The sequence below is a fragment of the Sciurus carolinensis genome, chromosome 2, assembly GCF_902686445.1.
Source record: "Sciurus carolinensis chromosome 2, mSciCar1.2, whole genome shotgun sequence".
Lineage (NCBI taxonomy): Eukaryota > Metazoa > Chordata > Mammalia > Rodentia > Sciuridae > Sciurus > Sciurus carolinensis.
The window spans coordinates 55,142,003-55,159,616 of record NC_062214.1 but is presented as its reverse complement, the minus strand read 5'-3'; the positions used below and the strand labels follow the sequence as shown (position 1 = coordinate 55,159,616).

The following is a 17,614-nucleotide window of genomic DNA, read 5'->3' as shown; positions in this document are numbered from 1 at the left end:
CCTTTTTATTTATTTATTTATTTATTTTTATTTTGAGACAGATCTCACTACGTCACCCAGGCTTGACCTTGTGATGTTCCTGCCTCAGCCTCCTGAGTAGGTGGGATTACAGGCATGCACCTCTGTGCCCACTGATAATTACTTTTTTAAGGAAACATTTAGGCAGGATCTATAGTCTGCGAGAGCAGCCCTTCCCAGCTTGTTGGGTATTCTGTACAGAAGCTGAACTTATATCTAGGACACCATAGTAGTCCCATATGTTGTCATCTCCTCGAATATTAGAATAATTTTGGGGGGTATCTTTCCCAATTCTAACACTTCCTTTGCCCACGCCCTCTCCAGTGCTTCCATACATACCACTTCTTCCCCAGATGGCTTTAACTATATAGGGCAAAAGGTCGGTAGAACTTTCTTTGGTGATATAGAAAGTACATAAACTGGTGGAACCCACAATTTGGTAAAAAACTATCTTGCATCAGTGCTGTAAATATGAGAAGCCTGTTTCCCTTAGATGGCAGTGACTTGAATGTTCAGCTCTCTATGGGAAAGTTACTTGGCAAGCGAGGACGTGGAATAATCATTGCAAAACTACATTGCCTTCAATCTATCAAAGTTGCTATTTCATAGGCACCTACCGCAGAGGTGCCAGCAGTTCTGAGAAGATAGGCCATTCCTCAGACAAAACTCTTGGCCTACTTGCAGTTGCTCAATGGCTGTTTGGTTTCCCAATGCAGGAGCTGGAGATGTTTGGCTGGATGTGTATAAATTGCCCAAGGAGTCTTGGCTCAAGGAAGTGGAGCACCCCCAAGTCACTTTAAATGCAAAGAAGAAAGCCAGACAGCTGCAACCGGTAGGGAACATCTTTGTTTTCCACCAATATGTCTCTCCCTGGGCCCACATCTAGCCTAAGCCTCCTTAGAATTTCAAGATGAACAAGACCTCCCACTGGTGGCTATAAAACACCTGGAAGAATGTCCATGTCTCCAAAATTGATTTGCTTTGGATGAAATAAATTATTTAAAAGTAAAGATGGCTTCAGTAGTGGGAAGCTCAGTATCTCTTGACTGGGACTTGTTTCTGCACTGAGACTCCACCCAGATATTTCTCTGGAAGGAAAATCTTTTGCTCTGATTTCTACCCCACTAGTAATTTTTTCCTTCCTGGACTGAAGTAATCCTTTAATGCCTTGAAATTCCACTAAATTTCTCAGACTATGTATTAAGGGTATTCTCAATATATGGAAATATGTATGTTCTCCTCCATATTATTCTCAGAAGGTAGGAACCCTACCATTTCAGTTTAAATATATGATTGTATTGAATCTTTAAGATAAAGTTTCTCAGTAAAGACTAAGACTTAATTTGCCTATTTATATAATTTGCACCTTTTTTCCCCCCAGTACTGGGGATTGAACCCAGAGCCTTGGTTAGGCATGCTAGGCAAGTCCTCTACCACTAAGTTAGATTTCTAGCCCTTTCTAAAATTTTATTTTGAGTCTCACTAAGTTCCTGAGACTGACCTCAAACTTTCAATCCTTCTACCTTGGTCTGTCAAGTCTCTGGGACTCCAAGCACATGCCACCATGTCTGTTCCCCAACTACATTCTAATATCCTGAAGAAGGAGGATCAGGTATTAAAATCCTGCAGGTCAGAAGACCACCCATACATTGGTCCTCCATGTCTATGGCATGAATTCACTTCTCACCAAAGGAAATGAAGTGGGATGGGGAAAAAGAACATCTCAGGAGGTTACAGGGGATGGGGGAAATATATCAAATGTATTGTGAATTAATTTCTCATTTTCTCCTCAGAACACTGTTGATCCCACTACCACAGATAACTTAGAAATGGTAAGAAACTTTAAAGAAAATCTCCAGAGAGATTTAAGTTATAAAGATTGTTATTTTTACTTGAAAAGTACCTTAAAAATCAAATTACTGGTAAAATGTCCCACCAGGACACTATTTTCAGATTCCTTGTGATTTCATCTTGTGTTTCATATCCGTTGAAGATGGCCTCCTCTCTTTTTTTTTTTTTTTTTTTTCCTTTGGAGGTGCTGGGGATCGAACCCAGGGCCTCATGCTTGCAAGGCAAGCACTCTACCAATTGAGCTATCTCCCCAGTTCCCAGCCTCCTGTCCTTAAGTTAAGGGAGTTTAAATTTCAGGGCCCCTCACACTGGCTCCTTTCAAGGCCCTGGAAGGGGCCCTAGCAATGTAGTCACATGGTCTTATACTTTCGTGAAATTGGCAAAAATAACATATTTTAACGACAATCACTTAAGACCACTATTATCTTTTCACTTGAACTTTCCTCTACCACAGTCCCCCATATTGGGTGGTATGAGTAGCCATGAGCATTTTGTATTCATAATTTTGAGTTCTTTTTCTTAAAGAGGGCCTATAAAACCTGAATTTGCCCCCCTCCTAAAACAACAGCCTAATCCACCATGACAAATAACTTGGGGGTTCACCTTTGTTTTGGAATACCTTGGAGGATGGAGCAGCTTCCCTGGAGCATTCTGGCTCTCCCTCTGATAGACCACACCATCTTCCTGAGGTTTAGCCCTTGAGAACTTGGGATCTCAGTAGAGTGGAGAACTCCTGAAATGGAGGCCTCTATCTAGGGTCCCTTTTTGTTTCCCTTTTAAAATTACATTATATTTCAAACAAATATACGAATAAGATATGACTACATCACTCTTGGAAAAGTCAAGTAATTTATATAAATGACCCTCTCCAGAGGTAATTGCCATATTAGATTTGTTACTGAAAGCTTGGTCCTTGTCCCCACTGCCAATCCCATAATGAGAACAAGGTCTTGAGGAAAAGGAAAAACAATTTTTATTGCTTTGCTCGCAAAGGAGAAACATAGAGGACTCCTGTCGCAGAAGCTATGATTCTAAGTCTTAGGGGGTTACAGAGGGCTTTTAAAGATTCCAACGCCACACTGCAGCTATGCCCTGTCAATAGTCATCATTCACATGTAGCCTTTCTTAGATCTGCAGATTCCAACTTCTCAGTCTGGGCTCTTCTTTCCTGTGGTCTATGAATGGAAGGACAGATAACAGCCTAGGATGGGAAGAAAGTTACTCTTGCTTCTCCCAAGGTTAGGAAGTGGGAAGGGGAGAAGAGAAAGGGAAAAATATTCATTTTAAAATAAACCACAGTGTCAGAGCAGTGAGGGTTATGTTCAAAGTGTGAAGTGGACCCCTGTTACAGCTTGGTGTGCATTTTCTAGATCTTCAGTCAGTATTTATATTTTTATATTTGTTTATTTTGAAAAGGTATAGTTATGTCTTATGCAAATTCTTTCTATGTTAAGTGCCCATTGTACTATATATATATTTTTCTTACAAACTTGTATTTCTTGTTTATTCGTTAGTGTAGTTTTCTATGTCAAATAAACCCTATTATAAATGTACAATAGCTTATATGGCTACTAGTCCATTGATGATATTGAGGTTATCCCAGTTTAAGGCTCTTACACAATGCCATGAAAATCTTCATATATTCTTCCTTTTTTTTAGTATATGTATTTTTTAGCTGTCAATGGATCTTTTATTTTATTTATTTATATATGGTGCTGAGTGTTGAACCCAGGGCCTCACACATGCCAGACAAGTGTTGTACCACTGAGCCACAACCCCAGCCCCTCTTCTTCTTTATATACCTGAGTGAGAACCCTGAGGGGTATGTGTATTTTTAGTTTTAGGGTAGCTACTGGGAAATTATCTTACAAAAATGGCCTGACAATTTACTTTTAATAAATATTTCTACACAGCTTCAATGAACTTGATATCATCAATTAATCTATTTTATTGTAAACTAATGAGATGAAATGGCCTCTCATTTTAGTTTTCATTAATCTCTTTATATTTTTATTGGACATTGAGGTTTTCTCTTTTGTGAATTGCTTGTTTGTATCCTTTACTCAATTCCATTTTTCCTAATCTGTTACTTCCCTTTTTACTTTATTTGTATGCTCTTTTTTTATAAGGAAGTTTTAAATTTTGACATAGTCAAAACATTAAAGTTATTCTTCATGGCTTTTGCCCTTAAGGAACCTTTCCTGTCTTGAAGTTAGAAATAAGTCCTCTTGGGACTCTAATACTTTCAGAGTTTTGTTTTGACATTTAATGCTTCATATGGTAGTTTTGTTTTGTTTTTGTTTGCTTGTGTGTTTGTTTGTTTTTTGGTATCAGGGATTGAACCTGGGCCACATCCCCAGCCCTTTTTTAAAATATTTTATTTAGAGATAGGGTCTCACTAAGTTGCTTAGGGCCTTGCTAAGTTGCTGAGACTGGCTTTGAACTTGTGATCCTCTCCTCTCAGTCTCTCAAGCCACTGGGATTACAGGTGTGTGCCACCATGTCCAGCTCTGGGAGTTTCTTCTGTGATTGGAGGAAGGGGACGACTTTTATAAACATATTTTTAATATAGTCAATGGCTACACAGATATTTTTGAGCAATCTATCTATTCCCTGTTGTGTCGAAATGTCTGTTCATCATTCTTGTATACATTTCTGCACTTTGCACCTGTTCCACTAAAATATTTGTGTGTTTCTACCAGGACCTTATATATTTTGGAGCAAAACTTCCAGGGTTCTGTTCTTTCTTTTTCTTTTTCTTTTTTTTTTTTTTTTGCGGTACTGGAGATTGAACCCAGGGCCTTGTGCTTACAAGGCAAATACTCTACCAACTGAGCTATATCCCCAGCCCACAGGGTTCTGTTCTTTGAGCTTCCTCCTGGCTGGGTGAACTTATGGTATATTTTGTGCTCTATTTTACATACATTTGTTGTTTTGCCTTTGGGAAGAGTTCATCAACCTGTCTCCCAACCCTTATACTAAGTTTTTCATTTTTGTGATCATATTTTAACTTACAAGAGCCCTTTTTTTGTTCTCTGTTTCCTTCCCATTTATTCATCTATTTTTGCACACTGTTTTCATTTCACAAGTGCAATATAGCTTCTCTGAAGACAGAATGATTTTTTTGATGTTTTTTCTCCACGTATGCTTTCTGATTCCAAGTTGCATTTTTCTCTCTGATTTGGTGTCTATCTTTAAGATGAGATGCTCTCTTCTCTTGTCTGGTGCCATGTGGTTTTCTATTTGTTTTGGGGGGTGGGGCTCTAAGAAATTGACAGCAAGTTCTGTGAGCATGGTGAACTTATTGACTGTGGATGCACCATAGGGCTGTTTTTTTAAGAAATACTCAGGTCTGTCTCTTGTAGTATTTTCTGTTTGGATGATCAAGTTTTCCTATAGATAGATCTTCCAATCTCCTGCCTGAGTAGAGGTAGTCTAGAACCACCTGAGAAAAATGTCTTGGGTTGGGGATGATCTGAACATTTGGTAGGTTAACTATTCTATTGACTGTTTGGAGTTAGATTCTTTGAAATGTGGTATATATACACAATGGGATATTACTCAGCCATAAAGAAGAGTGAAATTATAGCATTTGCCAGTAAAGGGATGGAACTGGAGTTTATCATGCTAAGTAAAATAAGCTAATCCCCCAAAACCAAAGGTCAAATGTTCTCTCTGATATGTGGATGCTAACACACAATAAGTGGGGAGAAGGAAGAACAGAATTCACTGGAGAAGGCAAAGGGGAATGAAGGGAAGGGAGGAAGATGACACTAGGAAATACAGAATGAATTGGACATAACTTTCCCATGTTCATATATGAATACATGGCCAGTCTAACTCCACATCACATACAACCACAATAATGGGAAGTATACTCCTTGCATGTACAACATGTCAAAATACGCTCTAATGTCATGTATATCTAAAAAGAACACATTTTTTAAAATTAAAAAAAGATACTCTTTGGCTTTGCAAAAAGATTTTTCAACTAATCCTCCTGTTGCTAGTCCCACCAACACAGTAACTTCCAGAAATAACAGGAGTTGCCATTTTTTTGCATCTTAGGGATTTTTCAGTATAAATCAGTTGGTTACTAGACTGAATTGGCTGTTTTTTTGAGGTGGGATCTCATTTTGTTACCCAGGCTGGTCTTGAACTCATGGGCTCAAGGTTCCTCCTGTCTCAGCCTCCCAAGTAGCTTTAGCTGCATGCATGTACTACTGCACCAGGCTGGCTTTTTGGGTCTGCTGAATTGTTTAGCCATCTCCTTTCCAACTTTTAAATTTTGTTGCTTTTGTGCTCACTTCCGCAGCACCCACACTAACCCTAGTCCTGGCACTATGGGTCTCTTTACTGAACTTTATTGTAAGTTCTAATGGTTTGCTGATTTTAATTTGCTAGCATTTGATAAATCTTGCACCTGTCTTCTTGAGAGACATTATATGATTTTGTTTTCTTGTAACATCTTTGACTGTGGTTATCAGGGGAATACTGGTCTTTTGTAATAAGTTGGGGAGTGCTCTGCCTCTTCTATTTTCTGGAAGAATTGGGGTAGAATTGATATCATTTCCTCCCAAAATGTTTGATAGCATTTACTAATGAAGCTGTCTGGTCCTGGAGTCTTCTTTGTGGAACTACACATTCAATTTATTTAAAAGATAAGGGCTCTTCAGGTTATCTATTTCATTTGTTCCTATAACAGGAAAAAGAACACAGGAAATTTATTATGTGTCTAAGCCATGGGAAGCTTTTAAGTAATCTCTACTGAGATAATTTAAGCTTTTTGTAGCTTTTATATTTTGTGTATTTCAAGGAATTTGTTCATTTTTAATATAGGTTGTCAGATATTTTGGCATAACGTAGTTCATAACTTTTTTTTTTTTTTTTTTTTGGTGGTACTGGGGATTGAACCCAGGGCCTTGTGCTTACAAGGCAAGCACCCTACCAACTGAGCTACCTCCCCAGCCCGCTATAAGATTTCTTTATTACTCTTTCACTGTTTCTAAAATCTATTGTGATATTAGTTCCCTCATTCCAAATACTGGGAATGGATGTCTTATCTTTTTTTCTTAATCGGTTTGGCAAGAGGTTTGACAATTATATTAATCTTTTCAAAGAGCAAACTTTTTGGTTTCCAATCTTATTTTATTTTTTATTATTTTCTTAATTCTGTTTACTTTAGGTTTGTGTGTGTGTGTATGTGTGTGTGTGTGTGTGTGTGTGTGTGTGTGTGTAAGTTTGGCTTCTAGCCAGGCGCAGTGGCAGCGCACACCTCTAATCCCAGAGGCTCAGGAGGCTGACGCAGGAGGATCGCTAAGCAACTCATTGAGACCCTGTCTCTAAATAAAATATTAAATAGGACTGGGGATGTGGCTCAGGGGTTGTGTGCCCCTGAGTACAATCCCCGGTACCGCCCCACCACTGCAAAAAAAGAAAGGACCTAGAGCCAATTCTTTGTGGATACCATGAAATGACTGTACTACTTTAGCTGCATCCTTTAAATATTGATGTGTTTTAATTTTCATTCAATTCAAAATACTACCTAATTTCCTTTTTTTTGCCTTTACCAATGGATTATTTAGTGTGCGTTTATTAGAGATATTATAGATATCTTTCTTTTATTGGTCTCTAATTTATTCTACTGTAATAAGAGAACATACTTCATATAATTCAAATTCTTTTAAGTTTAATGAGACTTGTTTTATGTCCAGTATGTGGTTTATCTTGGTAAGTGCACTTGAAAAGAATGTGTATTCTGTGGTTATTGGTCAAGTTATTCAAGTTTTCTATGTCTTTGTTATATTCTTACTGACTTTCTTATTATTCTCTCAGTTATTAAAGGGGAAATCTCTAAGATTATAGTTTATTTCTTCTTTCACTCTTATGAAATTTTTTATTTCATCTATTTTGAAGCTCTGTTATTAGATGCATAATAATTTGAAATGTTATATTTTCCAGTGAATGAACTATTTTATCATTACTTACTGACCCTTTGATTCCTGGTAATATTCTTTGTTCTGAATAAAATCTTCTAAGTCAGATACTAATAGAGACTCCAGTCTTATTTTGATTAGTTTTAGTAAGATATATCTTTTAAAAATATTTTTAAAACTTCCTCTCCCTCTCCTTCTCCTTCTCCCTCCTCCTCCTCCTCCTCCTCATCCTCCTCCTTTTCCTCCTCTCCCCCCGCTCCTCCTCCTTCTCCTTCTTCTTCATTTTAGTACCAGGGAATGAATCCAGAGGTGCTTAACCACTGAGCCACATCCCCAGTCCTTTTTAAAAAAATTTTTTATATATTCTTTTTAGTTATACATGACAGTAGAATGTATTTTGACATATTTTACATAAATAGATAAAGCTTCCCATTCTTGTGATTGTACATGATATGGTGTTATGCCAGTCATATGTTCATATATGAACATAGGAAAGGTATGTCTGATTCATTCTACTGTCTTTTCTATTCCCATCCCTGCTCTCTTCCCATCATTCCCCTTTGTCCAATCCAATGAACGTCTGTTCTCCTCACCCCCTCCCCCATTAGCATCTGCATATTAGGGAGAATGATTTGGTCTTTGGTTTTGGGATTGTCTTATTTCACTTAGCACAAAGATCTCCAGTTCTATCTATTTACCAACAAATGTCATAATTTCATTCTTCTTTATGACTCAGTAATATTCCATTGTGTATATATAATACCACATTTTCTTATCCATTCATCTGTTGAAGGGCACCTAAGTTGATTCCATAGCTTAGCTATTGTGAATTGAGCTGCTATAAACATTGTGGCCATGTCACTATAGTAAACTGATTATAAGTTCTTTGGGTATAAACCAAGGAGTGGGATAACTGGGTCAAATGGTTCCATTCCTAGTTTTCTGAGGAATCTCCATACTGCTTTCCAGAGTGGTTGCACCAATTTGCAGTCCGGTCAGCAATGTATGAGTGTACCTTTTTGCCCACATCCTCGCCAACATTTATTGTTACTTGTTTTCTTGATAATTGCCCCCAGTCCTTTTTATATTTTATTTTGAGACAGGGTCTTGCTAAGTTGCTTAGGGTCTCACAAAGTTGCTGAGGCTGGTTTTGGACTCGAGATCCTCCAGTCTCAGCCTCCCCAACTGCTGGACTTACAGGCATGCACTACAGCACCCAGTCACATTTACTTCTTTACATTTAAACTGAATCTCGTTTTGACAGCAGAGAGTTCACTTGTGTCTTTTTATACAATATGATAATCTCTGCCTTTTCATTAGGGGTGTTTAGACCGCGTGCATTTAATATAATTATTGATACATTGGAGTTTAAATCTACCACCTCGACATTTACTTTCTATTTGTTCCATCTGTTCTTTCTTTTTGCTTTTTTTGCTGCCTTCTTAAGAATGAGAGTTTGTAATGATTTCATATTGTCTCCTCTGTTGGCTTATTGACTGTTCTTTTTCCTTGTTTTAGGATATGAACATTTGTTTTAGAGGTGACATTAAGTTGAGTGTTCCAAGTCCCATAATGAAGATCAAACCACCTAAACCTATAACAGGTAATTATAACTCAGTTAATACTTTCTTTCCTTTTGCTGTTGATTTCTCCATTTCCCTGCTCCTTTGCCTTTCTCTACATCTCCTATTTTTTCTCTTTATTAGCAGCAATGTCTAATTAAATTATACTTCTAAAGAGAACATTTTTAAAACTCTTATGAGGGCTAGGGATATAGCTCAGTTGGTAAAGTGCTTTCCTTGCAAGCACAAGGCCCTGGGTTCAATTCCCAGCACTGCAAAAACAAAACAAAAACCTCTTATGGATTTATGCTTTGGGGCCTAAAACAAATGAACAAACTATCAATCTGTGTATATATGTTACAAGGATACAGTTAACAGAATTGGAAGGTCAATAAAGAGAGATATCATTTCTGATTTCTAGGTGGAATATGTTAGTTCCTACATGCCTGTATTAATTTATTTAATTGCAGGTTGGAGTTCATTATTCCTGCGACCCTGTGTTAATTCATTTATCAGTATTTACGAGTGCCCATAACTCACCAAGCATGAACATGAGGAAGACACATCTCCTGTACTCTAGAGGCTGATGGTCTACCAAGGGAGAATGGAAGGAAGCCACCACAGTAGGATGTGATAAGCACAGCAGTCAGGAACATCTACACCCATGAAAACACAGGAAGGAAGGAGTGACTAACTCTGCCTAGGGAGTAAACAAAGGCTTTATCTGAGGAAGTCGCATTTGGGCAAGATTTTGAGGATGAAGTGGGAATTGGTCAAGAGGAGCAGAGCGGATAAGCATCTTAGGCAGAAAATATACAGCATATCTTCTCAGAATCTCAAATGTATATCAACAAGCATGATCACTGGGAGCTGGGGTATAGCTCAGGGATAGAGCACTTGCATAGCATGCATGAAATCCTGGGTTCCATCCCTGGTACCTCTCCACACCCAAATTTACTGCAGCATTATTTAGAGGCAGCAGATTGGTTAGATAAAATCTGGTACACTCATAGAAAGGAACATTGTGCAAGCAGTAAGAAACAAAGAAAGAAATGCAGGGTCAAGAATAGCCAATTCACTTTTGTAAAAGACCATGGTGATAGGACTTGCTCTATCAAGATTTATAATGAAGCCACAGTTGTTAAGAAAAGATGAGTGAGCTGGGCTTGGTGGTGCATGCCTGTAATCCCAGTGGCTTGGGAGGTTGAAGCAGGAGGATCTTGAGTTCAAATCCAGCCTCAGCAACAGTGAGGAGTTAAGCAACTCAGTGGGATCCTGTCCCTAAATAAAAATACAAAAAAGGATGAGGATGTGGCTCAGTGGTTGAGTGCTCCTGAGTTCAATCCCTGTACCAAAAAGAAAAAAAATGATGAGTGAATAATAAAAATATAGATAAACTGTAGAACTAATGATAAGTAAATCTAGTAGACATAAAGACTGGGGATGTAGCTTAGTGGTAGACCATTTGCCTACATGTGTGAAGCCCTGGGTTTAATCCCACACACAGGAAAAAAAGTGGAAAAGAAAAAGAAATAGTAGACATAAAAACAGTTAAATGAAACAGGGAGGATAAACATAACATAAAAGGAATTTAGGGATTCAGAGTGAAGACTGAGTCTCAAAAGAGAAATGCCATAAGCCACTGTTATGCACAACAAGCAATCCAACCTGTGTCCTTGTACCTACCACCCTGCCCGAAGTGCATCTTGATGAAATGCAACAAAATTGCATTTTGTCAGGCCAGAACAAAAATAAATGGACCCATGCATAAATGAACACTTGAGAGTTGGTAGAAGCACTACTGAGATGTGAAGAAAGGATGGTCATTTCAATAAACACCGTCACAGCCACCTGTTCTAGTTGTCCATATGGGGACAAAAATTTGTCTCTCCAGAGGCAGAAGTCTTCCAAGTTCTTGACTCCATCACAGAAAAGAATTTAAGGATGAGTCAGACTGTAGAGCAAGAAAGGAAGAGCTTTATTGGAAAACAAAAAATACACACTGAAGAAAGCGGGAGTGTGGGCAGATCTCAGAGAATGAGTCACTTTGCCTTACTCTGTCAAGGGACAGTAGCAAATTGGAGGTGGAGTGGGGACAGGGTCTCACAACTCCTTGCCAGTTTTCCTTGTACTTGTACATTGCCCTCACGTATTTTAATCATGCTTCTTCATATGCTGTGTGTCTCATTAGCATCTTAAATCTCTACCCAGAGGTGTGTGTTTTACTATTATATTGAAAGCTAGGATCATTTTTTAGTCATCAGGATCTCAAATGCACATTCTCCCTAAAGGAGTGGCCCCTCCAGATGCCTTAAAATTATCTTGCAATTTTGTTACATTACATCGAGGTGTATTTCAGGCAAGGTGGTGGCAAGGACACGGGCTGGGTTGCTCAGAGTTTGTTGTACAAACTAATGGTTTATGGGCTTTCACTTTTGAGACTCAGTTTTCCCTCTGTAACTCTAAATTCCTTTCTCAGTCCCAAGTAAGAAACAACCAACTGTCTATCAGAAAAATTGTATATGTTCATTCAACATAATACTAGACAGCAAACCAAATGCAGTCACACACACAGGTGAATACATCTCACAAACAATAGAGAGCAAAAAAGGGCAGACAGCGTTAATATGATATGGTTCCCCTTATGTGCAGTTCAAAATCAGGCAAAACAAAGCTATAGCATTTAGGATGCATCTTTATTTTTTATTTATTTATTTTTTTGGGTGCTGGGGATCAAACCCAGGGCCTTGTGCTTGCAAGGCAAGCACTCTACCGACTGAGCTATCTCCCCAGCCCAGGATGCATCTTTAGATAGTTAACAAATAAGTGTAATAAAGTGGCTACATAAAAGTCAGGAGTGTGCTTGCCACTCTTCCTGGGGACCCTTTCAAAGCTTCTAGGCAGCTGGCGATAATCTGGTACTGAGTAGGCAGTACCAGGTGTTTGCTTTAGAATAATTTACTAAGATGTGTATTGTTATGCTTTTTACTGAATGTGTATTACATTTCACAATAAGAAAAAGGCTTAATGAATGAAAATAAGCAACAATGAGAAGAATCTATACTACTAATGTGAACTGATGTCCAAGATTTTGTGTTAAGTGAAAATGCAGGTTCGGGCATAACCGCAATTTCCAAACTTTGGCTGTATCAGACTCACTTGGAAGACTCAGTAAATCCAGATTGCTGGGTCTCACCAGAGTTTCTATTCCAATAGATCTAGGCTGGGCCTGAGAATCAGCATTTCTGTTCTAGTCCCAGGTGACTCTGACCCTGTGGGTCTGGTATCACCCTTTGAGAACTACTCCAGAATAATATGATACTGTGTGTTTATAAAACCTTAGAAAGTTATCCAAGAAACTGAAGATAGCTGGGTCTGTGGAAGCAATCTGGGGCACTATGAAATTTCCGGGGCAACTCGAGGAACCCAGGCACCTTCCAAAGAGAACAGAATTCTTAAACTCAGGGTTTGGACCCAGAGAATAAATCACCCAGTGTTACTGTGGATATAGGAACCATTGGAAAAGAAGGAAACAAAAGGGTATTGGTAAGTGGAATGGTGAAAAAATGATTGACAGAGAAAGGAAACTTTTTAAAGGAAGGTAATTGGATAAACATCAGCGTAGGAAAAGGCTGAGTCGACTGAATTATGTGGGTCTTCAGCAGCAACTGGAAAGCCGTGGTCACTGGCAGGTTTGGGCTCAGCTTTGTTGGGGAGATAGCGCAGTGATCTAAAGTGATCTAGCAGCACTGTAAACGTTTCCCTAGCTTCTTTGGAGAGATTCTATAATCGAGAAGCAGTGAGAAAGATGTTGGATAGGAGACGCAGGAGGGAGAGCGCTGCTTTCTGCCTGGGCTTTGTGAGCTGGTGGAGCAGGGGCGAGGTCCACTCAACACCTGGGCTCACAGACCCACTGCAGAGCAAGAATGGATTTCTGAGGATGGGGCTTCTTCAGGAAAGTGGGAAGCATGGAAAAAGTAGGGGGAGATTAGGGGAAGGGGGAGAAAAGGGGAAGTCAGATGATTTGACTAATTCTGGAATATTTGCAACCTAGGAACCACATTTAAAAGTCCCCTGGAAGTCTTTGCAAAGATAGAAGATTGTTATGGGCTGGGCTCTGGGCAGAATCACTTCATCAAGGAGAGTCAGTGGGAACGCCAAGCAGAAATCTTCCAGGCCTCCTACAGGAAGTTCCTGGATGGGGAGTGGGAGGAGGAACCACTCAGGTAAGCCTGGAGGAGCCCCCTGCTCCCCAGGGACCCTCTGGAGCTTCTGCTGTATCAGTACACATAGGAACCAATCCAAGGACCCAAATAGTCCCAGGTCTAAAAGCTCTTTTTGGTTTAGGGAAATGTAGAGAACTTCAGCAGGTTTTTTGAAATGTTGAATGGAGCTTGTTTTAACTTAATCAAAACAAAGACTGATAGCATGGATTTAAAAGGAAGAATAGCTGGAAGCATAGCTCAGTGATAGAACCCTTAGTTATTAGCATGTGTGAGAAGCCCTGGGTTCCATCCCCAGCAGTACTGGGAAAAAATAGAAGAAGAAGAAAGAAGAAGGAGAAGAAGAAGAAGAAGAAGAAGAAGAAGAAGAAGAAGAAGAAGGAGGAGGAGGAGGAGGAGGAGGAGGAGGAGGAGGAGGAGGAGGAGAAGAAGAAGAAGAGGAAGAAGAAGAAGAAGAAGAAGAAGAAGAAGAAGGGGGAGGGGGAGGGGAGGGGGAGGGGGAGGGGGAGGGGAGGGGGAGGAGAAGAAGAAATATATACCTACAGAGATGAGAAATAAGGATTGAATTCTATGTATGACTCCTCTTTAATTTTTTCCCTGATTTTCTAAAGAAAAACACAGAGGATTCTAAAATGGAAATAAGTCACCACTTTTCTTCATTCTTCCTGCCTTTCTAAATGAAAGGTAGTAGATAGAGCTCTTGCTTATTAGCTTGTGTCAGAGGCCCTGGGATCCATCCCCAGCACTATTGGAAAAAAACGAAGGAGAAGGAGAAGAAGGAGGAGGAGGAAGAGGAGGAGGAGAGGGGAAGGGGGAAAGGGAAGGGGAAGGGGAAGAAGAAGGAAGAAGAAGAAGGAATATTTACCTACAGAGATGAGAAATAAGGATTGAATTCTATGTATGACTCCTCTTTAAATTTTTTTCCCTGATTTTCTAAAGAAAAACAGAATATTCTAAAATGGAAATAAGTCACCACTGTTAACATTTTTCTTCATTTCCTTCCTGCCTTTCTAAATGTAAAGTAGTACAGGTATATAGTTATTTAATTATCACAATACATTACTTCTAACGGATACACCTGTCAGCAGTTAGGCCTCATCAACCACATCTTGTATGGGTGAAAACTGAGCCAAGGTATCTGAAGTAGCGTAGTGGGGCTGGTTTTAGGGACAAGCCCTCTTCTTAGCTGCTGTGGGTCTCAGGAACCCTCTCATCTTACTGCCAAGTGGACCTCAGATTTCCTCACTTCAGGACACAAAGTCTGAAGACTATGTCCTAATGGCAGCTGCCTGGCTGCTTCCTGGGACAGAACCGGAGCCCTAGCCAGGCTCAGTGGTGCACTGCAGCCACTCCTACTGCCAAGGGAGACATTTCGGGGTTTTGCAGACAGCTGTTAAAATGCTGTAAATTGCCCTGGGTGGGAAAGTCTATACCATGAAAATTTGCAAACCGTATAAATCAGGGCCTCTTTTTTTCAAAGACTCAGTTTACCAGAACACCTCTGTTATATTACACCCAGGATAAGAGAGCATTTGTGCAGATCACCCAAGATTGCTCTTTAAAGGATCTTCCTGGACAACAGAGGTGGCTCACCAAAGGAGAGTCTTCTCTGGCAGGAGCTACCCAACACCATACTGGCCTGCGAGTGAATCACAATTCCACCTGTCCTCGCCCTCCTCCAAGGTCTACACATCCCACCAGGACCAGCATCTAGACCATGATTGGCCTTGTGCCCCTAGGAAGGTTCATCCTAACTCTGCATTTCTGGTCTTAGTATTAGGATTCTGTCAGCCTCTCTCCTTGCCAAGGAGTCTGCATGACTCTGACTCTGTCTTTCTTTCCCAGTATGGCCACATTCCATTTCCTCCTTCCTAGCTGCCTCGTTTCAATGCCAGCGGAAGCCAAGAGCCCTTCTGGTAAGTGAACATGCAGCAGGTGGTTGTCCTAGCAAGGAGTCACTGCAGGGAAATCCCTCAGCAAGCTCTAGGGGTGTTCCACATGCAAACCTTGTGCGATAAGAGGGAATGAAGGTGGAAATAAGGTTGATGGCTGTAGCCTAACAGTTCCTGTTTGCTTCTGTAGCTCCTCAGCCCAGATTCTCTGATAATGGAGGACTAGTACTGCCTTCAGGGAGTGACTGACAGGAGGGTGTGGGCTTATGTTTGCTGGGCTGTTTCAGTTGTGAATTCACCTAGAAGCAAATGTTAAATAAAACCCTGACAACCAAGTGGACACGAATTTTCTAGAAGATGTGAAAACAGCTGAGGGGCATTTAAGATGTCCTTGTTGCCCAGGAAGGCGAGTGGACCCTAGGAACAGAACCATGGGTGGCCAGCCCCTCTTACTCAGGAAGCTCATCCCTCTGTCGTGCGCTACCCATTACAACAAACCACTTTGACTTCCAACCAGCTTCCTCTGAGCAGACACCTTCCATGTTAAGAGAAGGACACCCAGACTTCTTATGTGACACCTCTTTCTTCTCTTCTTTCCCAGGAGTAGCCTGTATCCTTGGCATCCACTGGACTGGAAGTCACAACTTCTTCCTCTATTCACTCAACAGAACTCTGAAGGATAAAGCTGGTACTTTACCAATGAGACAGGAGCAGCCTAAGCTCAGAGCTATGAGGACACATCCTTCTCCAGCTTAGCTGGTTGTGCAGTTGATGCAACATTGTTGCTTTAGGGAGCCAGAGCTGTGGCGTGACCTCCGTGTTCTGTCCCCAAACTGTCATGTTTCTTCAAGATGATAGGTCTATAGGGACAAAGCCCAGAGGCAGGTCCGTAGGCTCCTTTCACAACAAGGGAAGTGATATTGAAAGCTAAGTCCTTTCCCTGATGCCAATCCAATAACAAGGACAGGGTTTTGAGAAAAAGGAAAAAGGGATTTTATTGATTTGCTAGCAAATGAGAAACATAGTAATCTCAGGTCTCAGAGGCTTTGACTCTCACTGTAACAGGGAACAAAGGGCTTTAAAAAGGGAATACAACAACTGGGCATGGTGGCACATAACCTGTAAACCCAGCAACTCAAGAGGCTAAGGCAGGAGGATGACCAAGTTCAAGGCTAGGCCCGGCAACTTAGCAAGACCCTGTCTCAAAATAAAAATAAAAAGGACTTGGGATGTAAATTAGTGGTAGAGTACCCGCTGAGTTCAATTCTCAGTACCATAGGAAAAAAGGTGGGTGTATACCAGGGTTGTTTTCTAAGTAGCATTGTCGGTAGTTGTATTTAATGTTCAGCTTACAGCCTTGAGAGAGCTGTTGTTCCTGTTTCCAGATCCAGAGTTTCTTTATTCTTGTGGGCAGTGGAGGACAGATAACTTGACTTAGGACAGGAAGAATGCTAATTTTACTTCCCCCACTGTTAGGGAGGGGATGAGGGAGAAAAGGAAAGAAAAAAAAGTCAATTTAGAAATAAGCCACCCCTGGTTTACATTTAAAGCATGAAAGAGACCCCTGTTACAGAAGGAAGGTGGGCTTAGCTCATCTCTGCCCAGCTATCTGCAAACTGTATAGTCCCAGGCTAGTCACTTCACACCCGGATCAGTCTCACCTGAAATACAGAGCTAATTCATTACACCATCACTGTCTACTGCATGTGTTTGTAGTGTAGACAAAATCCAGAGTCTCTGTATGTGAAAACCTTTGAAATTTAAGGGCACTAAGGAAATATAGGTGGTAATTGCTGTTAGGCAAAGCCATGAGGACAATTATATGAGCAAGTTTGCTTTGGTAAGTTCTTGAGCTGTACACTTGTGTTGTACTTTCACATTGTCAAAAAACACCTTAAAAATTCACAAAGAGGGAGTATACTTCCTTCTATCCCTCTTCCAGGCAGCCTGGCTTCTAGTTTCTACTTCTGTCCTGACTGGCTCTGTGACCTTGGGCAAAAGACTTACTCCTCTGCCTCAGTCTCCTCATCTGTAAACTAGGGGTACTAATAGGACCTACTTCATAGAAGCTCTTGAGTGTTAAATGCTACAATTCCTGTAAAATGCCTTATACAATGTTTAGCACATAGGGA

General features: G+C 40.3%; 1 protein-coding gene across 4 annotated transcripts in view; it reads left to right on the top strand.

The window, feature by feature from the left end:
- Wdr93 (WD repeat domain 93) overlaps positions 1–17,614 on the top strand; it is a 48,844-nt gene that overhangs the window by 14,297 nt on the left and 16,933 nt on the right. For 3 of the 4 annotated variants that reach the window (XM_047541284.1, XM_047541283.1, XM_047541282.1), the window contains exons 6-11: positions 735–850; positions 1,812–1,850; positions 9,324–9,408; positions 13,422–13,593; positions 15,436–15,506; positions 16,084–16,170. In XM_047541284.1, the coding sequence (XP_047397240.1) occupies positions 735–850; positions 1,812–1,850; positions 9,324–9,408; positions 13,422–13,593; positions 15,436–15,506; positions 16,084–16,170 (570 nt within the window). The remainder of the gene's footprint in view (positions 1–734; positions 851–1,811; positions 1,851–9,323; positions 9,409–13,421; positions 13,594–15,435; positions 15,507–16,083; positions 16,171–17,614) is intronic. The other variant, XM_047541285.1, reaches the window with a different exon arrangement.